Source organism: Schistocerca cancellata, chromosome 3 (genome assembly GCF_023864275.1).
Source record: "Schistocerca cancellata isolate TAMUIC-IGC-003103 chromosome 3, iqSchCanc2.1, whole genome shotgun sequence".
In the NCBI taxonomy this organism is placed as follows: domain Eukaryota; kingdom Metazoa; phylum Arthropoda; class Insecta; order Orthoptera; family Acrididae; genus Schistocerca; species Schistocerca cancellata.
In genome coordinates this window covers 680,060,862-680,086,217 of record NC_064628.1, presented here as the reverse complement: position 1 = coordinate 680,086,217, position 25,356 = coordinate 680,060,862, and the positions used below count along the sequence as shown (strand labels likewise).

General features: G+C 39.0%; 1 protein-coding gene across 1 annotated transcript in view; it reads right to left on the bottom strand.

The window, feature by feature from the left end:
* LOC126176505 (26S proteasome non-ATPase regulatory subunit 2-like) overlaps positions 1-18,018 on the bottom strand; it is a 213,722-nt gene extending 195,704 nt beyond the window's left edge. The window contains exons 1-2 of the mRNA XM_049923661.1: positions 17,995-18,018; positions 1,024-1,080 (exon numbers count right to left, since the gene is read on the bottom strand). Coding sequence (XP_049779618.1) covers positions 1,024-1,080; positions 17,995-18,018 — 81 coding nt within the window. The remainder of the gene's footprint in view (positions 1-1,023; positions 1,081-17,994) is intronic.
* Between the last annotated feature and the right edge of the window lie 7,338 nt (positions 18,019-25,356).

Sequence of the window (25,356 nt, the reverse complement as noted above, 5' to 3'; positions counted from 1 at the left end):
GTAAGCTCAATCTGGTGGCAGGTGCACAATAATGTCTGAAACTAATGCTGTGGATTAGAGGTCCAAAGTAGTAATAACCAAAGTAAACTGTTCATCATTGTTGATCACTTGTTGCTGCTGAAATATGTTTCCCGTTACCACAAATCACATTTGAACTAGGATTGGCGTAAAGGGCGGAGCCCATAATTGTGGACACAGTTTGGGTAAACGTTGGATCTGGTAGAGAATAGGTCACCATTGATTTGAAATGTGGTCCCACTTTGGCACATTTATTCACTACACTGTGTTGAGTGAATGCTGCAGAATTAGCATACTTTTTGTTGCGCTGCATAGGATTCATGTTTACATTTGACAGATGAGAAAGCTCCAAAACTCATATGTTGCAGAATCTGTTAATGTTGTTGATGATGGCATGAAATAGCTTATTGTTGTTGTCCATTGTCTATGTTGAATTTAGCCAATAGTTGAGAATACTCTTCATAGAAAGGCTTGAACATTCCTAACTGGTGTCAGCAATTGTGTATTCTGATAGGTAATCCACATAAATAAGAGTATGTAGTCTTTATGGTAGAATAATAAACACCTATCACTTCCTGAGTTAACCTCTTGGAAATAATCTCTTAATATAACCTCCTCCCCCCTCCCGAGACCTGATATTATAGTTACACTATTTTATGTTTTTATTTATTTACTCAAGTACTATTTTATCCACATTTCCTTGTCTCACACTGTTTCTTCCCTTTTGCCTTCCCAGTTAGTAATTGTGCTATTTATTTCAATTCTTCTTTGTTTACCTGTATTCATATTCATTTCTCATTCTATCGTATCATCTCTGGATTGAAGCTGGAACAGTGCTTACCAATATACTTACTACCTTTATCCTAGTACAGTACTCTCTCTAACACCTCCTTCTTCATCTTTGCTTCTCCTCATCCTAACATTCTATCTCTTTACAATTTTAAAATACGTTATTAGTCAAATATATTAAAACATTAATGAATGTAGATTGCATCATGCACTAACCTTCAGTTTTTCCATCATTAGGTTAATTTCCTCTTCGATGTGCTTGTTCTCCTCAGACTAAAAACAAAAGAAAAATATAATTGTCTTACAAGTGCATCTATAACAACACAAACAGTCAGAGTATGAAAAGGAAATAAAAATTAAAGGGCCGCATGCCATGATGCCCAATTCATGTACACTAACCACTGTTGGGGTTATTTAACAGTGGAAAAAAAAGTTGTCCTAGGATAGAATCACTAAGCATTTTTTTAAAAATTATGCTGACAGTTATAGCAATGAGGCCAAATACTGCCTTTCAATCCAACAATAAACATTAAATACATTCAGTATTAATCAATTCACTGTTCATAAGATGCCTCACATACATGTCATGAGTATACCACAACACAAAGTTAGTACACATATGCTGTTAACTGAACCACAATTACTCTATCAATGCTAGATTCTAAAAACATGTTAATGGAAAATTCATTATTTTACAACCCTTGAAAAAGGAAAAGATGAAATGAAATGAAATGTCATGTGGCTAGGGCCTCCCGTTGGGTAGATCGTTCGCCTGGTGCAGGTCTTTCGATTTGACGCCACTTCGGCGACCTGCGCGTTGATGGGGATGAAATGATGATGATTAGGACAACACAACACCCAGTCCCCGAGCGGAGAAAATCTCCGACCCAGCCAGGAATCGAACCCAGACCCTTCGGATTGACAGTCTGTCACGCTGACCACTCAGCTACCAGGGGCATACAAGGAAAAGATGAAATGGAAGAACATAAGTTTATCAAAAAATGGATTAACAAAGCATATATAATTGAAATGAGATAGTGTTAAAATTCTGAAGATTTCTACAGAATGTGTGGCTGTGTCAAAACAAACACAACAAACACATGCTCTGCATGTATTAAAATTCTCCAATCATTTTTAAAAATCTCTTAATGACAAACTGCCTGTTATATGAGCAATGGTTGCTTAAAAATCAGATGCCAAATTATCCACTTCGAAGTCATTGATTCTCTGCATCGATAGGTGAGGCCTGACATTTCATAAGAAGTTTTCACAGTTGCCATTGTCAGCTAGATTGGTGGACATGTCTCCAACCAAGAAGAGGCTTCCCATACCTCAGTATATGAAACATATAGTTGAAATATGTAGTACCGTATCTATAGTGGTAGTCCACAAGTTTCACATATTGAGGATTCATAACTGTCTTTAAAAACGTGGGGAGTTCTAGAAAATTCCAAGCTATGCTTAATACAGGACAATTTCCAATTGCTTGTTTAAGGGCTAGCCCACAGGGATGCATTTGTCAGCTGACTAGCTGCAGAAAACATGACAACAGGCCATTGTAAGTCCACAGGTAGAACTGGCAAACTACAGGAAGTATGGTAACACAAGAAATGAAGGAAAGACCCTCCACTAGGAAAAAATAACAGAAAGACTAACTATCCCAAAGAGTCAGAAACAACTGAAGTAAACAGCATTCCTCTCATTTACACACTCACAGAGCTACAGTCTACAGACCTGTGCACAACTATGATGCGATGTGAACTGCTGTAATCATGAGTATACACTTCAGTTTCATGTTGTGTAAATTAGTCTTCTTGTAACTTATGCTAATGCAAGCTACTATCCATTAATGTAAACAAATTATTAACTCAAAACATTATATATACTTCAACGTTATTATTAAATTCTAGGCAACTCTTGTGAGCATGTTAAAAGTGGGAGAGAGGGGAGAGGGGGAAGACAAAGTGAAAACTGTGATCTCCTCCCATTCCCCTCCCAAGAATCTTACACTAGATCCATGCTTGCATGTCTGGGTGGCTGATTTTATTACCTATAGTTTTTTGTTTATCACTTGCTACCACCATATTTGGACTGGAAAGTGGCTCTTGTGTCTGACAATAAGATTACAGCATGCAGGGGGGCAGAAAACAAACACAATGCCACATGTACACACACCTTTGCTTTCTTTGTCAACAGCATTATATCCTCATAACACAGTGTGTCCCTGTACCAACAGAACTGGATCTGCTGTGAACTTTTTACTGTTATGACATCTCAAATGCTCCAGTGCCTTCAGAGCTCCATATTCTTTGACATCATAAACTGTTATTTGCTCTGAGAGGCAAACTCGGAAGTTTCTATCAGGCAAAACAGATGAATGACTGAGTGTGTTCTCCTTAGATTGAGCCATATACTCAATCGTAAAATCTTGACATACATTCCTAAAACTGAAGTAAACAAACTTTCTAAAAAATGTTATGAAGTACAAGATTTCTGTCAAGTATAAAATCAGTTTGGGCTTTGAAGATGCCATGCTGATAGTTTGTTTCATTGCTGTTTCCTTATCTTGATGCCTCACACATCCAATCCATGAGACATTTTTTAACACAAAGCCCTAGTGCTTGGTCACATGTGACCTATTCCTGAAATCTGTTCATTGTTCGGACAACCCACTACATTAAGGGCCAATGGTTGAGGTGATGCTAATATTTTCAGTGTCTGTCTTGCTGTGAGGAGGCATTACTGTATGTGGAGTAATGATTCACTAGGGTCTAGCCACAGACTCAAAACTGATCTGGTCACATAGGCATATGTTGATAGCCTGATACTTTAAGGTGATACCCTTCTTAGTAAAGGAGGGTCAAGCTGATCCATAAACAATGCTGCCCTGATCTAACTGGGACCTTACAAATGTTCTGCAGCAGACAGGACCTGTCAGCATCACAAATTTTTCTGTACAGGCATTTCTAAAATGTTCAATGATTCTATGCTTTTCTATGCTCCAGACTGAACGCTGAAAGGCATAATCAGTCTTAAATGATGATGATGATGATGTTCTCAAGACTTAAATGTGTGGCATACAGGTTAGCTACTGGGCTTGGATCATACACATTCCTAAAATAAAAAAGATAAAAAATGTTATCAATTTTCAGCTTTGGTTAGTACTCCAATATTAATGGTTAAGACCGACACACACTTTTTTTTTTCTAATGGGAACCTAGAACCTGTAGTAAGCTTATTAGCCAGTTTTTATAGCCTCCTGATGTTCAGCTGTTGTTGTGTTGTCACATTAACATCAGATGAAGAAAAGAATATAGTCAATCTTATCATATCATATGGCACTTATGACTTCAATTGAATCATCTATCCTATTCCTAACTTTACAGCTACAGATTGTAGCTCTCAATGAATTTAATTATGGCTGTGCTAGTGGTAAATTAGCTTTGAGTTTTACGATCACCTGCTCTTTCTTCATAATCAAGGAATGGTCGCTTCACAGCGCCAAAAAGGAGAAACACATATGCACTCTTCACACTATTGATCATTTCTCACTACCCTGAGACAGTTTCCACACCTGTTGACCTGTCCATTATGAAGATTTTTGTGGACTAGAATGAGTGTAAGCTATAGGAGGGAGAGTGTTTATTGCAGTTGACCAAAATATTGTCTCTATTAATGTTGAAGTTATCTGATTGCATATCACACGTCTATGAGAAACAAAGTTAATTGTCGGATGTTTCTACTGGCAACCTAATTCTGCTGTCATTTCTAGAGTCAATCAAGGAATGTCTATGGTCAGTGGCGTGTAAATACCCAGATCACGCATAACTAGTTGGAAGTGACTTTAACCTATCAAGTATAAACTGGGATGTCTATGGGGGTACAGACAGACAGTAATGTGAAGTACTATTGAACACGTTTTCTGAAAACTGTCTTGAACCGAGCGAGGTGGCGCAGTGGTTAGCACACTGGACTCGCATTCGGGAGGACGACGGTTCAATCCCGTCTCCGGCCATCCTGATTTAGGTTTTCCGTGATTTCCCTAAATCGTTTAAGGCAAATGCCGGGATCGTTCCTTTGAAAGGGCACGGCCGCTTTCCTTCCCAATCCTTACCTCACCCGAGCTTGCGCTCCGTCTCTAATGACCTCGTTGTCGACGGGACGTTAAACACTAACCACCACCACCACCAACTGTCTTGAGCACCTAGTTTGGCAGCCCACACCCAATGGAAATATCTAAGAACCTGTAGCTACAAATAGGCCGACATAAGTACAGAAACGATGATTAGTGATCACAATCTCACTATAGCAACTATGATTTCTAAAGTTAATAAATTAGCTATGGAGGCCAGAAGAGTGTTTCTGCTAGAAACAGAAGATAAGCAGTTGTTAGCATCTCTCTTAGACAGTGAACTGACATCACTTATTTCCAGTAAGATAGATGCAGAGGAATTATGGGCAAAGTTTAAACAGACAGTAAACTGTGGCATGGAGGATTATGTGCCTAGTAAGTGTATTATACAAAAAGAGACTACAAGCTTTCGAAATGTGGTGATACAGTAGAAGTTTAAGATCAGATGGACTGATCACGTAACTAATGAGGAGATACTGAACAGATTTGAGGAGACAAGAAATTTGTGACACAACTTGACTAGAAGAAGGGATCGATTGATTGGACGCATTCTGAAACATCAAGGCATCACCAATTTAGTACTGGAGGGAAGTGTGATGGGTAAAAATCGTATAGGGAGACTAAGAGATGAATACAGTAAGCAGATTCAGAAGGATGTAGGTTGTAGTAGTTATTTGGAGATGAAGAGGACCACACACGGTAGAGCAGCATGGAGAGCTGCTTCAAATCAGCCTTCACACCGAAGACCACAACAACAACAAGTGTATTAAGAATGCCAATGACCCACGATGGTTTAATAACGAGATTCGAAAAATGCTGAAAAATCAGAGGCTGTTGCACTCTTGGTTCAAAAGAGAATGCGAATATGACAACAAGCAAAGGTTAGTACAGATTCGTGCATCTGTGAAAAGGTCTATGTGAGAAGCATACAACTACTACCACCGCCATACCTTAACAAAAGATGTGGCCTGAGAAAATTCTGGTCATATGTAAAATCGCTGAGTAGCTCTAAGGCTTCCATCCAGTCACTTGTTAACCAGTCAGTTGTGACAGTTTAAGACAGCGAAACGAAAGCTGAAGTTTTAAACTGCATTCGTTATCATTTGAGCGATCCATTTGCTCTTCACAGACTGTGAGGCGAAGGTCTTTCTGGTCTTGACTCATGAGCCGTGGGACGACATTTACGGCAACACGATGCATTCCAAAATGCTTTATCAAGATTTCATGACATGATCCAACGGAAATGTTAGGCCTACATTCTTCTCCAACCTCTCGGACAGTCAGTCTTCGACAGGCACGCACAATTTCGTTCACGTTCCTTACTTGAGCGTACTCGGCAGACGTCGAAGGGCGTCCTGAACGGAGAATCATGAGTAACATCCGTCCGGTTATTTGTCAACTCTGTGGACAATTCGTAATACAGAGTACAGCTTCAGCACTCGTCACCGTAGGCTTCCTGCATCATTCGGTGTGTCTTCTAAAGGTTTCCTTGAGTTTCACGCAAAATTTAATGCAGTCGAAATTCGCCAACTGTGCGATACGACGTTCTATTCAATGCACTATGCAGCACTGAACAATAACTTACATACATTCAACACTGAAACGTCCTCCAGTTACACACCAAACACAGGCGTGTGCAGGGATGCCAACCGCATTTCGTTCCAATGCCACTAGCGTGAAATTACTAATGTTCCGGATTTTTTTTTTTTAACAGCCCTCGAATGTATGGTATCAGCACTGCGCGAGAGAAGTGCAGGTTGTTTCCCGCGCCGCCTCTCATCCAGCGCCTACTGCTCCCCCCCCCCCCCCCCCCCTGCAGACGGCACATCATATGGACACACTACAGAAGTACCACAAGCGCACCACCATCACGTCTAATGATCAAGCAGTGGTATACAAGGTTCAGGGGATTCGGAAATATGAAGGGTGCGAATTCTGGGCGTCCGAACTCGAGTGATGTAGGTGTGGAGCGGGTGCAATAGTGATTTATCCAGAATCCAACCAAAGCAATCCATCAAGAGCATCTCGACAGTTGCAGCTACCACCAGTCACAGTTCACAGGATGCTACAGAAGAGACTGAAGCTTTAAGCTTATAAGGTGGAGATGCTGCATGTGCTCCAACCTTATGACAGGCCAAAGCACACAGCATTTGCAGTTGAGATTCTGAGTCGCAATGGCGATGAACCAGAAGGAGATGTTCACGAACGAAGCTTGCTCTAATGTGTCCAGGCTAAGTGAGAACCTGGGATTCTGAGAATACCTGCTTTAACATGGAAATTGTGATCCACAGTCCAGAAGGTAAACGTGTGGAGTGGTTTGCTTCATTATCGTGTTGCGTGACTATTTTTCTGTGCAGAGGCGTCAGTAATCTCGATATGTTAGAACAGTTTGCATTTCCACAGGTTGGAGAACTGCAACCTGACATCATGCCGCATCAGAATGGTGCCCCATCTAACAGGGCCTCGATCGTTAGGAAGGCTGTGGACGACGCATTCCCAGCGCGCTGCACTGCCAGAGGAGGACCCATTTCTTAGCCCCTAGGGTTTCCAGGCATAATCCCTTTTAATTTTGTTTCTTTGGGGCTTTGTGCTGTTTACCAGACCTCTGTGCAAAAATTTCGATTTTGCAAAATGGCTCTAAGCACTATGGGACTTAACCTCTGAGGTCATCGGTCCCCTAGACTTAGAACTACTAAAACCTAACTAACCTAAGGACACCACACACATCCATGCCCGAGGCAGGACTCGAACCTGCGACCGTAGCACCAGCGCGGTTCCGGACTGAAGCACCTAGAACCGCTCGGCCACATCGTTCGATTTTGCATCAGGGCAACATTTGCTCATGTTAAAGAGGACATGTTAGGCCGTACATGGGTGGTACTGGAATACTTCTTGCATATCCTGCGTCCTACAGACAGCGGTGGATTTACATATACGCCCACTAGGCAAGGGCCTAGGGGCTGCACCTTAAGGGGGAGGGGGTGGTATTTTTTGCTCTGTACTCATTTGCATCTTTTACGTTTTAAAATAACTGCGCTTACAAAAGACAAAAATTTGTAATGTTGTTAAACAGCTTGCTAGTTTAAATAAGCCTTAAGGACGAAATTCGACAATACAAGCTTGGAAATATACATAGTTTAGCCTACTTGGTGACTGAATGGAAATTTAACATTGAGTTTCTGTCTGGTATCATCTTCATGATTGTTCAAGATATTTTGAAGTAAGCTGTCAGGACGGCAATCTACAATACAATGTTTGAAACGTTATTATTTCGAGAATGTTGTCGGCTCCCACTTAACCCTACCGTATTTTCCTCGTGAAAATACCGGGACCCCTGAAAAGCTGTGATAAACTAATCAGCAATTTCTTAAATACTGTAACATGTGTGGACTTCATTATGTAAAACGCGACCCATTACTGTAATTAAGCTCTGTGGTCTTTAATATCTGAGCTTTGATTTAATGACACCCATTTAACAAAAAATGTTGATACTGGGAATGTTTTACATTTTTAAACACATGTTTATGCGAAAAGAACATACGCAGAATATCTAATAACGTGTGAAATACACTTCACAACAGATTAAAAATTTTATTTATTTATTTACTTAGTTACCTTTTTTGGCGGAAAAAGTATACGAAACCAACTTTCGTTTGTCTCATATATTGTGCTGTAGCCTGAGCGATATCAAAGCTCCCCCTCTGTGCAGTCGAATAGTACGTAGCATTGCTAATTTTATATTAAACTCCTGAATTAAGCTTTTTTCTTCGAGGAAAGGTTATTTTTATCTTATGTTGGAACAAAAGGTGCATTTGCCTGTACACATAACAGCAATGTTCACACAAATGACTATACACCGCAACTGCCAACAAGACTACTTAAACTTTGTAGTTTGTCTTCTCAGCCCACAGAAACAGCTAAAATGTTATAAGTAGGATGAGAGTCAATCCAGCACACCTCACTGCAAGAACTTGCAAAAATTATTTGCTTTTTAAATTAGAAAGACAGTGTCACGAATATTCTGAACATATTTACGCCCCAGCTAAAATTCAGGCGACGCGAGAAACAAGCCAAAAAAGGGACTGTGCCGTTTTCTTTAGGAAATGATTTCCAGCCGGCAGATGTGCTTCTACTGTCCACCGACAATAGAGAAACAGGCGACAATGAAATTAAATTATTCTGCATTGTCGTTCTTTCATAACACGGTTACGTCTAGTCTTTCATAGCACGGTTACGTCGAGTAGTCCGAGTTGGTCACTTCATCGCTTCGTGTTTAAAGGAAAAACTTTTGTGGCCGTGTTCAAAGTAAAAAGCTTTGTGCTCATGTGCGGTGTAGTACGACTGGAACTGGATAGAGTCTTTCTTTCTATCCTTTTACAATTTTTTTCTTTTGTTTTGACTGTTGGTTGACAATTTTGTAAGTGCGTTAACATGAATAACAGTGAAAAAAGCAAACTTGTAAAATTAAGTGGGGCGGCATTTCGGAAATTATAGAAGGAAAGGCGAGAACGAGAAGGCAATGTTCTAAAAACTCTTGGCAAAGTAGATAAATTTTGCGCAAAAAATGTTGCTGGTTCGACTTCTGGTTCAAGTAGTACAGCAGCTGCAGCTGTTTTGAAAGAAGTAAATACAGACGACACAAACGTTAAAAATGAAGAGAAGCAAATTGTTCCTGATTTCTAATTCCACGAAAAACTAAGTGTCGAGTCAGACATTACAAAAATAAATAACCTCGTTAGTGATGATCCTGCAGAATGTAGTGTCAATGAATCAATAATCGACATTCTCTTACAAGTGGCATTAATCAAAATTGTAACGGTGATTTTTCTAATTCGAGATCAGTAGGCGATAAAACCAGATGTTTGAACAAAAATGTTTTTTAGCGTAAACTTTTAAATGGTGAATCAGCTTTGCGTGGTTTTCTAGTATACTTTTGTAGCGCCGGCGCTGTTTTTTGTGCACCATGTAAATTGTTCGGAGGTAAGTCCGTGATTGCTGCTAATGGTATTGCAGACTGGAAAAATATTTATAATATTTTATCTTATCATGATAAGCCACCTGAACACAAACGTTCTGAGTTATCACACGTAACAAGGAAAAAAGTCACTTGGAACAATAGATAACCGTTTCGAGTCATATGTTGAGACAGAAAAAAATTACTGGCGCAGTGTGTTGAAAAGGATGTTTGTAGTAGTGAAGAAGCTAACAAGTTGCGGGCTGCCCCTACGTGGACACGTTGAATGATTCCATTCATTACATAATTGTCAATTTATGTCTCTTGAACTTATAGCCGAGTTTGATCGTTTTCTCGCAGAGCACATTGAACGATATGGAAATCCAGGGCAGGGACATACAAGTTATCTTTCTTCAGTAATCTGTGATGAAATAATAGAGCTTCTTTCTGAACGAATGAAAAGAATTACCGTAAGTGAAATAAAGCAGGTCAAATATTTCTCTATAACAATAGATTCTACTAAAGACATTTCACATATTGATCAAATATCTTTCATATTAAGATTTGTGAACGACAATAGTGAACCTGTTGAACGTTTCCTTCTGTTTTTACCAAACCCGGGACAGAAGTCCGAAAACTTAGCTGAGGCTGTACTAAAAGTCCTAGACAGGACTGTTGAAAATACTGACTATATAGGCCTATCATATGACAACGCAAACAATATGTCAGGAACCTACACTTGTTTGCATGCACGCATTAAAGAACGAAATCCGAAAGCACATTATGTGCCTTTTGCAGCACGGGAAGTAGGCCTATGTTCATTTTTCAATGTAGTGCAAAACCTTTATAATTCTCTGCTTCCACACAGCGCTGGGATAAAGTTCTTTCTTTCATGAAACAAGGAAGAAAAACGGTAAAAAGTGTATCAAAAATACGTTGGTCAGCAAGAGAGGAAGAGTGTGTAAGTCTATTTGAAAACTGGGAGGACGTTAAAATGCCCTCGCACATATTGCCAGTAATACGTTTGAAAAACCACTTGTGCGAAATGAGGCTTCAGCTTAACTGAATCAACTCAGCAGACTAGAAACAGTATTCACGATGGCAGTTTGGAAGGACATACTCCAGAGATTTAATAGTGTAAATCTGAAATTGCAAAGTGTAAATATTGATACTAAAATAGCGTATGAATTGTATGAATCACTTGTAGGATTTATTGCATTCGTGGCATGTTTGACTATTATGAAAATAAATCCATGGAGACTGTGACTGGTATAGACTATAACTGCACAGGGGCGGTGGCAGCGGGGGGGGGGGGGGGGGGGGGGGTGCTATGGCGGCTATAGCCCCCCCCCCCCCCCCCCAGTTGAGTATCATATTACACTGGATAAAATGACTTCCGAAATCAGCGAATATATTACTCCAACAGATCCAATCTTTTTTTTTATAATTATGTAGCAATGTAAGTTGCGATGTATTTCAAACACATGTTAACAAAAGAATAATAGTGGCAAATAGCTTACTGTCTAAATCAATAAATATCATTTAGCTTAAACTTTAATTTTATTTATTAATGCACATTTTTTTACCCTGAACTCCAAAACAGTTACCAAAAACTACTTTAAGCAACACCAAATTTTACCAATTTGTCGGTGGAGGACCCCAACTCTCCTTTTGTTAAGGGATATTTCATTCCTCAAGAAACCCCCGCCCTCCCCCCATTAGCCGCCCCCCCCCCTTGACCGACTTCTAGAATCGCCCCTGTGAACCTATAAAAGACTACGAAAACGCAAACTTCATGATGACGAAGAAGCGGACGGTGAAGAAGTTCTGACTGGAAGGGAAAAATTTATAGCCGAAACATTTCCCTCAGTATTCTACAACTTGTACACTAAATTAGTTAGGAGGGAGGAAAGCTATAGGACGCTGTTGGACTCCATCACAGTTTTCAGTAACCTTAAGAACAAACAGTTCACCTGACGATATTGCTGAACGTGCAGCAAAACTCCAAGCGTCATATGACACAAAGTTATAGGCTTCCTTCACTAGTGAATGTGCACATTTCGCGGAACTTTTGAAATCTTCTGACTGAGATTAGTGGTATAACAGTCGAAATGAGTAATTTTTTACGAAAAGAGAGGTTACATTACGTGTTTCCGAATGTTGACATTGCTCTTAGAATATTTTTATGTATGGCACTTACAAATTGTTCAGCGGAACGCTCGTTTTCGGCTCTTAAAAGATTGATATCGTACCAAAGTTCTACGTTGCCTGAGGAGAGATTTAACGCCTTGTCCATTCTTAACATCGAAGCTGACCTCCTAACTGATAACCGTCTGAATTATGAAGATATGATCAACGAGTTTTCTGCCGTCAAAGCCAGACGCAAACTTTGCTAACTAGTGAGTTTGTTTATTTACTTATATTAGTTTTAAAAATTTAAGATTATAATGTGGTTTTTATTATAACTTAGAGCATATTCATTGGATTTACAAACTACGTATTGCCTGTTTATTTTACAATTGCTGATGGCAGAACGCGGAACTAAACCTCGTGTACATGCAGACGTGACCGAAGGCGTCCGACAATACGAAACAATACCTGAATGACCCAGGCCGCTCGGCGCTGTACAGTCATCGTACTGATACTGTAGTATTATAGTATACAGTATTACAGCTGATGCGTATTCTTGGCGCCTGCTGGAATGTATAGTACCGCGGAAATATAAGTTATCGGAGAATACGCTCAAATGAAAAAGTGTTAATAAACAACGTAGTTCGGTTCTATCGATAAATACGTAAAAGCTTTGCTAATACCTTTAGCAAGAACTATGGTGAGAGCAGTAGTTGAGTACAAAACTGTTCAGCCCTTACATGGATTACAGGTATTGTGTACACTTATTATGCAGCATTTAGCTACACAGGCCCTAACGCTTTACACGTTAACTATTAGATTATAAAACAAATTAGATTTTTCTACACTAGTCTGTAAAATTATGTAATAGCAAATCCAGTTCTGTTTGTTTGTCTGTATTTAGCTGTTAGTTCGTGCACCGAAATCTCTATTTGATTTTCATTTTTTTCCCTTTCCTATAGATCACGTATTAGTATCGAACGTGTATTTTTTATCTGCTACACATGCAAGTTATTAAATCGTAAAACGACATTTTAATTTTGAACGCATCTCTGTAAATGTACGTAGGCCTATTAATTTCTAATGTGTGACACGTTCGCTTCAATTTTAGATCGTAACAAAACTTTTATTTTCATTTTCAACGGCTTCGTGTAAAAGAACATATTAAAAGTGAATGTTTAACAAAAATCCGTTGTCTCCTACACACTGTGCTGAATTTTTAGGCCATAAAAGAAAAGTTATTTTCCTTGTGTTCGTTTCTGTTGTCTTTCGACAGAAGAATGTGTTAACACAATGCAGTTTTACGTTTGTTTTATCCGCTGGGGGGAAGGGGGGCAGGGGGAGTATAGAATATGGCGTGCCTAGGGGCGCAAAATGTTTAAATACGCTGCCAAGTACAGTTCAGGAACCGTATTACATTTTGATTGAGCGCAACTAGACCGCTGACGCATCCTCCAGAACAACGAATAGCAGAGTACGGTAACAGCTCATAGCGCTCCCACCCAAAACGGCAATTGTAAAGTGATCGGGTTATAGTTATTATTTAAAACATGTCTTTTTTTGGGGGGGGGCATATAATATGGTGTGCCTAGGGGCACAAAATTTTTAAATCCGCAACTGCCTACAGATGGGACACACAGCGAACTCTTTTAAACGGCCCTAGGACTATAGGTATGTATGAACGTTACACCGTAAACTGCAGTTTTGTACCTGATTGAGTTACTGAAATATGTGTGATCAAAGTTGTAAAGATTGTTATAGAACACCTTGTATGTGTGTCATTATGAATGGAAACCCTGTTCTATGATACTTTCAGCCGGTTCTAATTTCTGACAAATTCGTCATCACCAATCTTTGCTCTACATTTAATACACTTTTCTTTGCAGGTAACTAAAAGCGCAAGCTAAATTCAGGAACGCTATATTACATAAAAGCGAAATCTATTACGAGTACTTTGGCGTCGCTATCTATAAAAACTTCCAGAGTGTAAATCTATCTTTTTATTAGAAAATGCCTTACTTTTCCTTCTAAGCACTATCTTGTTATAGAAAATAAGTCTATTCTGGAGCATCAGATACATTCGTTATTCTTATTACGATGGCGATCAATGTCTCCATCAATGGCTTTTTTCAGGAGACAACGCTATCTCGTTACACATCACCCTGTGCAGAGTTAAATCTAATTAAGCTATTTACTATTTCCGATTCAGATAAATATTCCATAGATCTTTTGCTCAGACATAATAGGTGAGATTTATATGCTATTAATATGTTTCATTTTTAATGCAACGTAGATCTTGCATGTATGCAATTGGTGGTTTACGTAGACGCACCGTGGATTCATACACACTGCACTGTGAACGGACCAACGTTCAGCTATTCGTTCCGTTGACAAAATTTTGCGAGAAAGTGGTCCACTTCCCACTGTCGCTGTACCAACTAGACGTAAATCATATATGACTGGTATGGAATCTTGCAAAGAATAAGATTCGAGGGCGTAATACGTCAAGCATCTCGTTCCCCAAACTGAGAAAGTAATAGCTGGTGCTTTTGCTGCTAATAAATAAACGTCATGAACTCAGCCTAGTGCAAGCCTTTCGATGTAAAAAACTACTTCCAAGACGTGAGCGTGTCTATTTCGCTGCTTTTATATTCAAGCAGCTTTCTTGTTGGCCTCACAAGGCTGAGAGGACCTCCTTTCACTTTTCACCAGAGCAAAATGTGAGAGGGTAGCCAGGCATCAAACCTGGGACCTCAGTATTACTAACCAAAAACCAACGCAAACCAAATGACCCTTCCCCCCATGTGCGATAGAAAAGTAATACTGACAAATTACACATTCTACTTCATAGTCACTTCTCCTTTGTTTTATGTAGCACCAACTTCGGAATATTTTTCTTGGAACGTACACTTCTCCTTTGGCATTTCGACTTCACTTGAAACAATCACTTTGATAACAAATTAACCGCGATACGACTCAGGCAGATGAACAGAGAACCACATTGCTGCGAAGCTTAAACCGAACTGAGATGAGGGACAATAATGGAAACTCAGCAGCGTTATCGCGCAGTAAGACTCCTTAACAACTTTTATCTTAAGGGGAGACGGAAGGCAAGTGGGCTTCAAAAATTCGATTTTTAGATTTTAGCGTATTTGAAATGCCTGGTCTTACTTGCGTGAAACAGTTTTTGTTTTATATAAATACGGCCATTTTTTCGTGAGATATGCTCTGACGCCTTCCATTTTGCGCCATGCAGAGATAATGCGCAGTATTCTTTTAGTCCTTGTATATTATTTCACGCTTATATTGTTTTAACGCTTCAATGTTTCCTACCCTGTATCTACTATCGATATACTTGTCTGTTAGCACTCACAACTTAGCGCAAACATCGCTGCTCTCTATCGTTAAGTGCAGGCCATCGGCCACTGCGTTGTCCTGGTGAGAGGTCATTCCTGAAACTTGGTATCCTCGGCATGGCCATAAGAAGAAATGTAGGGAATTCAGAAAACATGAAAAAAGTTGTATGGGCTATCTTTTTCCATAAGCTCTCCACAAATGAAAATTCAGTGCACGGTCTTTGCCCGAATGATCTGACACTTGACGCAAGTATAGGAGAAGTGCCAGATATGACCACAAACGTTCTCTACCTGCATCAATGATGAATGAAATTAAACCCATATTTAGAGATCTTTGTAAAGATACCTTGTTGAAGAAATGTCTTCATGGGAAAACCCAAAATTTAAATCAATGTGTGAATTCTGTCATTTGGTTCCATTTACCTAAAACTGAATTTGTTCGGCTTACAACCCCCAAATTTAGTGTTCATGATGCTATTTTATGCTTAAATGATGGTGTAATTAAAAAACTGGATGTTCGACTTAAAATCTTGTGGAAATACTGCAAAATCCTAGGTGCAAATAGATGAAGAGAGAATCTGCATAGCAAATGTTGCTAATTTGAAATGCACAAAAGAAGCCAGACAGAAAAGAAGAGGGGATGCTCAGTATGGCGCAGGAAAATATTTGTGGTAAGTAATTCCCATCAATAACTATACTAGAATAGCAATATTAAACTTTAAATGGATTTTTCTCAAAACTACATTTTTTTACTTTCAGGTACCATTATTTGATAAACGAATGGGGTTAGAAATATGAAATTTGGTCAAGTTGTACTGCGGATGGTTATTTGTTATTACAAGTCAATAGAGAACCCCAAACAATCAGAAACTGTTTTATTATAACTGATGCACAAAAAAATTAAATTTTACTAGGGAAAGAATACATTTTTTCCTTCAAAACCATAAGAGGTATTATGTTCATTTTACTTGTAAATTGAGGCATATATATATATATATATATATATATATATATATATATATATATATATATATATATATATATATATATATGCAGTAAAAATTTCATTGTTTTATCACTTATAGTTCTTTTGAAAAGTGTACCTATTCATAGGGTAAAATAGCATTGGCAGAATAGGGATACAAATTGTCTTCCATCTCACCTTAACAGCTGGAGCTGAAATATAGATCCAAGCAAGAGGCTGGAGAAAAAAAATGAGAATATTTCTCTGAAATCAGAAGTCCGGGACGAACTTCTGTCCTGAAAGTATTTTTCAGGACAATCGGGGCATCTGGAAATCCTAAACAGACACAGCTGTGGAAAACAGCGACATAAACAGGGAAGGCAGCTTTAGAGATACCGCCAGAGCAGCCGTGAGCAGCCATGGTGAGTGCGATATACTGTACGCGATATACTGTACGCACTGTCCCTTTTCTTATTCTCAAGGGGCACATGATACAGAGGCGCAGCCAGACGTGTTGCATGTGGCGTACACAGAGGAGCTTCCACCTTGCCCAGTTACCCATTTGCTTTGCCGGCTAATACAAATTGTGTTGTAACACTGGCAGCGACCGGATGATAAACACTAGCGGACCAAGTCTTCCAACTTACACCGTTTCAGAAATAGGGTTCAAAGAATGGTTCAAATGGCTCTGAGCACTATGGGACTTAACATCTGCGGTCATCAGTCTTCTAGAACTTAGAACTACTTAAACCTAACTAACCTAAGGACATCACACACATCTATGCCCGAGGCAGGATTCGAACTTGGGACCATAGCGGTCGCGCGGTACCAGACTGAAGCGCCTAGAACCGCTCGGACACAACGGCCGGCCAGAAATGGGGAACCACGCGAAAGTGAATAGTTCCTCAGAAGCTGGGTAGTCGAAAATTAGGAACAGTGGCAAATAAATAAGAGGAAATATGTTTCTAGTTCACTGAGTAATTTTCTAAATGAGATTCAAGTGAGACAAATGTCTTTTGAATGTCCTAAGCCCAGTCTACATCTGCTGTAAAATAGGATACAGTTAGGTATCAGATGAGGTACCGTAGGATAAAATGTAGATTAAACAGAGGGATATAAAGAAAACTTTTTGTGGTTTACAGTGACACTAAAGCTTACATTTTTGGTGCTGAAACACGTCTGTTGTCTCGAACAGACATTTAACAGAGGTGAAGCGTTTATTTCTATGCGATATTTGCTCAAATGTTGGCCATCCTGCGATCATGAAAATAAACAGTTCTCATTATGAGCAACACATCACTGCATGGTGAGATTTAAATAAAAACGAAAAATTCAGTGTCCCACACTTTTGCCGATCACCCTTGCATTCGACTCGTGTGACAAATTAGCTTGTTCATTAACGTGGGGATAAATGTCGATTTGTAGTTAATGTATATGCTCATCGATAGGTATGGGTCAACAATGCACTTTTCTAGAGTTTGGTACGAAATAATAAAATGAGAAGGTGTAATAACAATGTAACATCACTACCGGTAATTCAGTAATGCACGATTCTATCTGTAAATAGTGTCAAAGGAAAAAAAAATCAGCGAATATAATGACTATCGTCTCGGTCGATTTCTTTTGCGAAAATTACAGTACAGTCACTTACTTCCTCATCCTTTGTAGCTGCCATTTCTGTAGTAAATTGCAGTGTATATAACAAGACACCTATCTCATGTGCACTGGCGCTAGTACTAATCAAAGAGCAAAGGATGAAAGCAGAACAACTGAGCGATGCTTGCCTGCCACATCAGTGGAAGTGACGTTTTTATTAACGCCGGTGTACGATGTAAAAACACAAAAATTCATCTGAAATATCTTCAGTTGTTTTAGAACCGAAGTTTCCATGATTCTGTTAACTGCACCGGTACAGTATTCGCTGATTTTTTGATCTAATATTTAGCTCTTGTGCGGTGGAATAATATCTGTGATGCATAGTTCACCGTGCTATCATTTACAAATCTAATCGACGTCAATGGATAAAATAGAAAATTTTTTGAGAATACATCAGTTACCTCAAGTGTAATGTGGGATCAGAAGTAATTACCGCTGCTACTGAGTAAGGTAGGTCTCCCATTGTGTTTCGAATCTCTGAAATAGGCCCCATTGTTTTGCTTTTACGACGTGCACACTGTAGTACATATCCTAAGTAATCTATAGTTAACGTCGTTTCACCTGTTAACAGAGCTACTACTCAGTTTTCGTGTCATTTGTTGTTACACGTTCTTGCCCCGAGATAAGTGCCATCGAATGGTTTGTTATGTATTGATTCGGCTCCTACAGAAATGGTGACTACTTTTTTATTTGGACAGGGTCTATATATTACGAAATTATGAAGAGCTCCATGTTGCCCTTCAGCGAGCCGTACTTGCAGAGAACTTAGTTGTTAGTAAAATAACCACCGTTCTGGAAGGAATCGAACTCCCATGTGAAAAACAGCTATATATATCCCATTACTTTACAAATGAGTTCATGTATTAAATATGTGACGTTAAGCATGCATGGTTGAAGACGCAACATCCTAATTATGTCGGCTTTATTAGTCTCAGATTATTCACTAGCAGATCACCAAACAGACGAAGTTTAGAATAGGTTTGAAACTATGTTTAAATCTAGTCTGAAGTCGTTAAATGCTTTCATTGTTAAACACTGGATGAGTAAAGTCTGCAAAATGTGGACATAGTTTTAGAAAAACAGCTAGTTTTTCAAGCTTTTGAACGTTTATGACGTTATATCTTCTGAACTATGTGCCGTACAGTGATACAATTTTTCAACTATGTTCAGTGTTACGTGTGGATAAACTTGTATACTCAGTCAACAGACGCTGGTGGGCAAATCGGGATCGACCGACCGCCATGTCATAGTCTGCCAGTGGCATCATTGAATGGGGTCAGCACACATTTTTTCCGGCAACTGTCAGTTTTTCGTGACCTGGAGCTGCCACTACCCAGTCAAGTAGCTCCTCAGTTGGTCTCAAGAGGCTGAGTGCACCCCGTTACAGTCCTCCCGGGCAGTACCGGAAATCGAACCTAGTTCTTCCGCATGGTAGTCAGCCGCGCAAAGCTCTGTCTTCCTCTACAGTTTTGATCCGCTACAGCTCCTTCTATTACCATGGGAGTTATTCCGTGATTTCTTAGCAGATGTTCTACCATCCTGTCCCTTATTGTTGTCCTTTCGTCGCTGATTCTCCCCATTCCTTACTTTATCAGACCACCTAATTTTCAACACTTTTCTGTTGCACCACATCGCAAGTGCTTCAATTCTCTTCTATTCCGGTCTTCCCACTGTCATTGTTTCACTACCATAAAATTCTGTAATGTTCTGAGAAATTTTTTGCTCAAATTAAGGCCTACGTTTGATACTAGTAGACTTCTCTTGGCCAGGAATGCACTTTTTGTCAATGCTAGTTGGCTTTTGATGTCCTCCTTTCTCCGTCTATCGTGGTTATTTTGCTGCTTATGTAGCATAATTCCTTATCTTCACGTACTTCGTGATCACCAACCCTGATGTTAAGTTTGTTCTCATTTTGGCTGCTCCTGCTTTCGTCTGTCTACGATTTACTCTCAGTCCATATTCTGCTCTCATTAGACTGTTCATTCGATTCAGCAGATACTATAATTCTTCTTCACTTTCACCGAGGATAGCAACGTCCTTAGCGAATCTTATCATTGATGCCCTTTCACCTTGAATTTTAATTCCACTCGTCTACATTTCTTTTATTTCCATCACTGTTTCTTCTATGTGTAGACTAAACAGTACAGGCGAAAGACTACATCCCTTTACATGTTACTGGTGCAACTATTTTTACCTAAAGCTAAGAGACATGAAGCGCATAAAATTTTATGAGGTTTACATCAGTGACGCAGTGTTACATATAATTTGAAAACTATGTATGCAAGAATCTTTTAACCAATGAATTTTTACAACTTAGTATGACAGTAATTAGAACTTGATGTAAATTACATCTGATTCCTCATACTTGTTTATGGAGTTGTGTGCTTTCTTCCTAAACCACTCTGCTAAAACAATTTTAAATGCATTATAGGGAACTAGGGAACAGAGTGGACAGGTTTTGAGAGTCTACTGAAAAATCTGGTACCTAGATATCTGTGGCTGTTGTGTACCTTAGCTAGTTTAGTGTAGGATATATTAATTAATTGTCCAGTTCTCGTGTTGTGTCCATGGGCAGACGTTCTAAGGTTAAAATTGTTTAAATTTTCTTTAACATTGAAACGCAACTTATATATAGAGACTAACTAGGGACTGTCAAAATATTGAGCTCTTTGAAGTGACCTTTACAAGATTCTCTTGGAGAAGTACTGCTCTAAATTTGGTAGCCTTTTTTTGCAACTGGAATACAATTTAGTGGGTGTGTCAGCAAGAAAAAGTTTCGAAAAGGTTTGAAACTACGTATAAAGTTGGTTGGAACACACAAAATGCTGCCATTCACAAGTACTGGATGCATTTAGTCCGGCTAATTAAAGTGCAGTGAGTTACCTTGCCTGGAGACACATACACTGTTTTTAACTTAAATACTTGAATTTTGTGTTAAACCTTCAATGTAAGATAATACCTCATAATGGGTAGATTATGATAGCATTTTAAAATATATGAAATATTGAAAATAAAACTTTAGTTTTCCCTATAGTAATTTAGTAATATAAATTCCCAAGGTTAAGATAGACCCCCGCCAAGAGCGCAGGCACAAGGCGGCACAAAACTTGACCAGCTGAAAAAAAAGACGGTTTAAAAATTAACCGAGAGAAATACGTGAGTTCTCCTACCCCACGTGTTCTTATCTTCTGCCTACAAGAAGCCTTTCCCTCTGCCGATGACTGTAAATGCACGCTCTTGTCAGTGTCATTTCATCCAAGCATACACCTGTGGGTGCCATTGTATACGTGGCAACAGTGCACTTGGTTCACACAATTGAGGCCCAGGCTGCTCGCTCATGTCCAACACTGGAGCTGTTGCTACAACTTCGCTACAGTATTGTTAAGATCTCAAACGTTGGGCGAGCTCATGCTGAAGCGAATACACTGTTTGGCTGTAGGCATTCGAATTTTGCTGACTGAGGAATGGAACGAGACTGTTAAAACTAGAGTGCTTCTAAGTACAGTATTTATCAGAGTATTTATGGAATATTCCGTCGGTACTTAGAGAAACACAGAAATGTTAAAATCTTGAATACACTATGTTGATGTTTCACAGTAAAATTTATTTAACAATTCGTTATGAACAAGCTTTCTGCTTTCTAGGCCATTATCAGATAACATAATACTAAACAGACGGTACACACAATATCAGCAGGAGACCATGAGTGTAGAAAGACTGTTTCTCAAAGACATGTGACTTTTACGACTATATATCGATACAGAAACATGGATGTAATGCACTTCACGAATAAGTTCTGAATAAATAAATCCTATATTACTTTATAATCAATCATTAATAGGAGGTATAGAAATGTATAAGTCGAAAACATTGTACAAGTATGTGGTGGCACAGACTTGTACGATTTTTATAATGATTCTAAAATAGCTGATAGATCGCAAGAAGCAGGCACTAAATGTTAATGGAACTCCTTTATTTCCATAACGCGTTTCGGGCGTGGTCCATCATGACATGACCTGTTAACTAATAACACATTTTTACGCTACAAATGTAAACGCATGCAGAAACACATCTATACAGGCAAAGTGGTTTGAACTGAAATTCATGAAAGTTGTATACTGAAATACGTACCACAACGCAGTATGATTAGATTGCTGTGACAAAGAGGCCTTCCGACTTAAAAGACATGAAATAACTACATTCACATAAGGACAGTAATACTGATTTGACATATACACAGGCAATTGGCGAATGAATAAAGCAGCTATCAGTACTGCGTAAGTAAATTCGCTGATGCTAGATAGCCTACGGGTGGTGGCGCAGGATAGTGAATCATTACTTTTTCGTGTGATTTATTTTACTACAGGAATAGATATTTATACAAATTTGAAGTGGCGGGTATTTCATGCGAACATATAGGCAAAACAAAATATATTTAAGACACATGGTAAAAGCTAAAATATTAAAGTAAAAAGATAAAATTTACGCATAAAAACTATATATAACTTGTTTTATGTACACTATGTGTACGTCACAAATAAAACAGAGGATAGTACTAGTGGAAACTGTAAAGGAGAAATTAAGCTAGCACCTCAACAGAAATGTTGAAAAACCATTGTCAGTTACTTGTTACTTGTTCTTTGATTACATTATCTGGGTTAGTACGGCGATGAGCATAAATTCCAAGGTCTACTAAAATGTCAAAATCGTTGCCTTTGAGTTCGAAATGTATAATGTTTAAATTGTTTTCAGTAGGACGAAACTGGTAGCCATTTTCTCTAAAATAACAGCCCAAAGCACTGCCATTACTTGCACAATTGTGCTTCCTGAATATAGTTTTAAAATACCCCTCCTTTTGACCTGCGCAAGACACAGGACACCTCATCTAACACTACAGACACCTAAACGACTGTATTTTTCTAATTTTTCAACCAAACTATGCCGCAAAAAAAATCCAAGTTTTTTCTTTGTACGATCCCAACCTGCACTTTATCCTTCCAAATGGCTTTAGGAATTTTGTCGCACCAGGATCCAAAAGACGACATGGAAAAACCGGCTACCTTGTCTAAGTGAAAGTGTCTGCTTCTCTGCTGTATTAAAAAACTTTTTACCCAACTATGGACTTGGTTTTTCTGCAAACCTGTTAGCTAAACCAACCAGTAGTATCCTATTAATTTTTTTGTTAACTGTAACACTGCCAGTCCTAACTTCGCCACCCTATAGAACATAATGTAAACACATAGGTATCTTTATAAGTAATTATTATGGAAGATTACTTTGTTCATTCTTTTATCTATCTTTCAATCTACTCAGACATGTGTATTTTTATTTATAATAATCAACAATTCATAATTATCTTATCCTTGCACTAAATATCTAAAACACAGAAGACGTGACTAGTTCAAAATATTGCTCATGAAAAATAAATAAAGAATAGATCATTCCTAAACTAACCTTTCCCCTACACAATTCTTTAGATGTTAGATACATAAACTGTTCATGTGTGCTTTTAATCATTTAATAAAGTTTTATCTGCTGAAAATAAGTTTTATCTGCTGGTTTGATGGGGCCCGCCACGAATTCCTTTCCTGTGCTAACCTCTTCATCTCAGAGTAGCACTTGCAAACTACGTCCTCAATTATTTGCTTGACGTATTCCAATCTCTGTCTTCCTCGACAGTTTTTGCCCTCTACAGCTCCCTCTAGTACCATGGAAGTCATTCCCTCATGTCTTAGCAGATGTCCTATCATCCTGTCCCTTCTCCTTATCAGTGTTTTCCACATATTCCTTTCCTCTCCGATTCTGCGTAGAACCTCCTCATTCCTTACCTTATCAGTCCACCTAATTTTCAACATTCGTCTATAGCACCACATCTCAAATGTTTCGATTCTCTTCTGTTCCGGTTTTCCCACAGTCCATGTTTCACTACCATACAATCTGTACTCCAGACGTACATCCTCGGAAATTTCTTCCTCAAATTAAGGCCGGTATTTGATATTAGTAGACTTCTCTTGGCCAGAAATGCCTTTTTTGCCATGGCGAGTCTGCTTTTGATGTCCTCCTTGCTCCGTCCGTCATTGGTTATTTTACTGCCTAGGTAGCAGAATTCCTTAACTTCATTGACTTCGTGACCATCAATCCTGATGTTAAGTTTCTCGCTGTTCTCATTTCTACTACTTCTCATTACCTTCGTCTTTCTCCGATTTACTCTCAAACCATACTGTGTACTCATTAGACTGTTCGTTCCGTTCAGCAGATCATTTAATTCTTCTTCACTTTCACTCAGGATAGCAATGTCATCAGCGAATCGTATCATTGATATCCTTTCACCTTGTATTTTAATTCCGCTCCTGAACCTTTCTTTTATTTCCATCATTGCTTCCTCAATGTACAGATTGAAGAGTAGGGGCGAATGGCTACAGCCTTGTCTTACACCCTTCTTAATACGAGCACTTCGTTCTTGATCGTCCACTCTTATTATTCCCTCTTGATTGTTGTACATATTGTATATGACCCGTCTCTCCCTATAGCCTACCCCTACTTTTTTCAGAATCTCGAACAGCTTGCACCATTTTATATTGTCGAACGCTTTTTCCAGGTCGACAAATCCTATGAAAGTGTCTTGATTTTTCTTTAGCCTTGCTTCCATTATTAGCCGTAACGTCAGAATTGCCTCTCTCGTCCCTTTACTTTTCCTAAAGCCAAACTGATCGTCACCTAGCGCATTCTCAATTTTCTTTTCCATTCTTCTGTATATTATTCTTGTAAGCAGCTTCGATGCATGAGCTGTTAAGCTGATTGTGCGATAATTCTCGCACTTGTCAGCTCTTGCCGTCTTTGGAATTGTGTGGATGATGCTTTTCCGAAAGTCAGATGGTATATCGCCAGACTCATATATTCTACACACCAACGTGAATAGTCGTTTTGTTGCCACTTCCCCCAATGATTTTAGAAATTCTGATGGAATGTTATCTATCCCTTCTGCATTATTTGACCGTAAGTCCTCGAAAGCTCTTTTAAATTCCGATTCTAATACTGGATCCCCTATCTCCTCTAAATCGACTCCTGTTTCTTCTTCTATCACATCAGACAAATCTTCACCCTCGTAGAGGCTTTCAATGTATTCTTTCCACCTATCTGCTCTCTCCTCTGCATTTAACAGTGGAATTCCCGTTGCACTCTTGATGTTACCACCGTTGCTTTTAATGTCACCAAAGGTTGTTTTGACTTTCCTGTATGCTGAGTCTGTCCTTCCGACAATCATATCTTTTTCGATGTCTTCACATTTTTCCTGCAGCCATTTCGTCTTAGCTTCATCATTTCCTATTTATTTAATTCCTCAGCGACTTGTATTTCT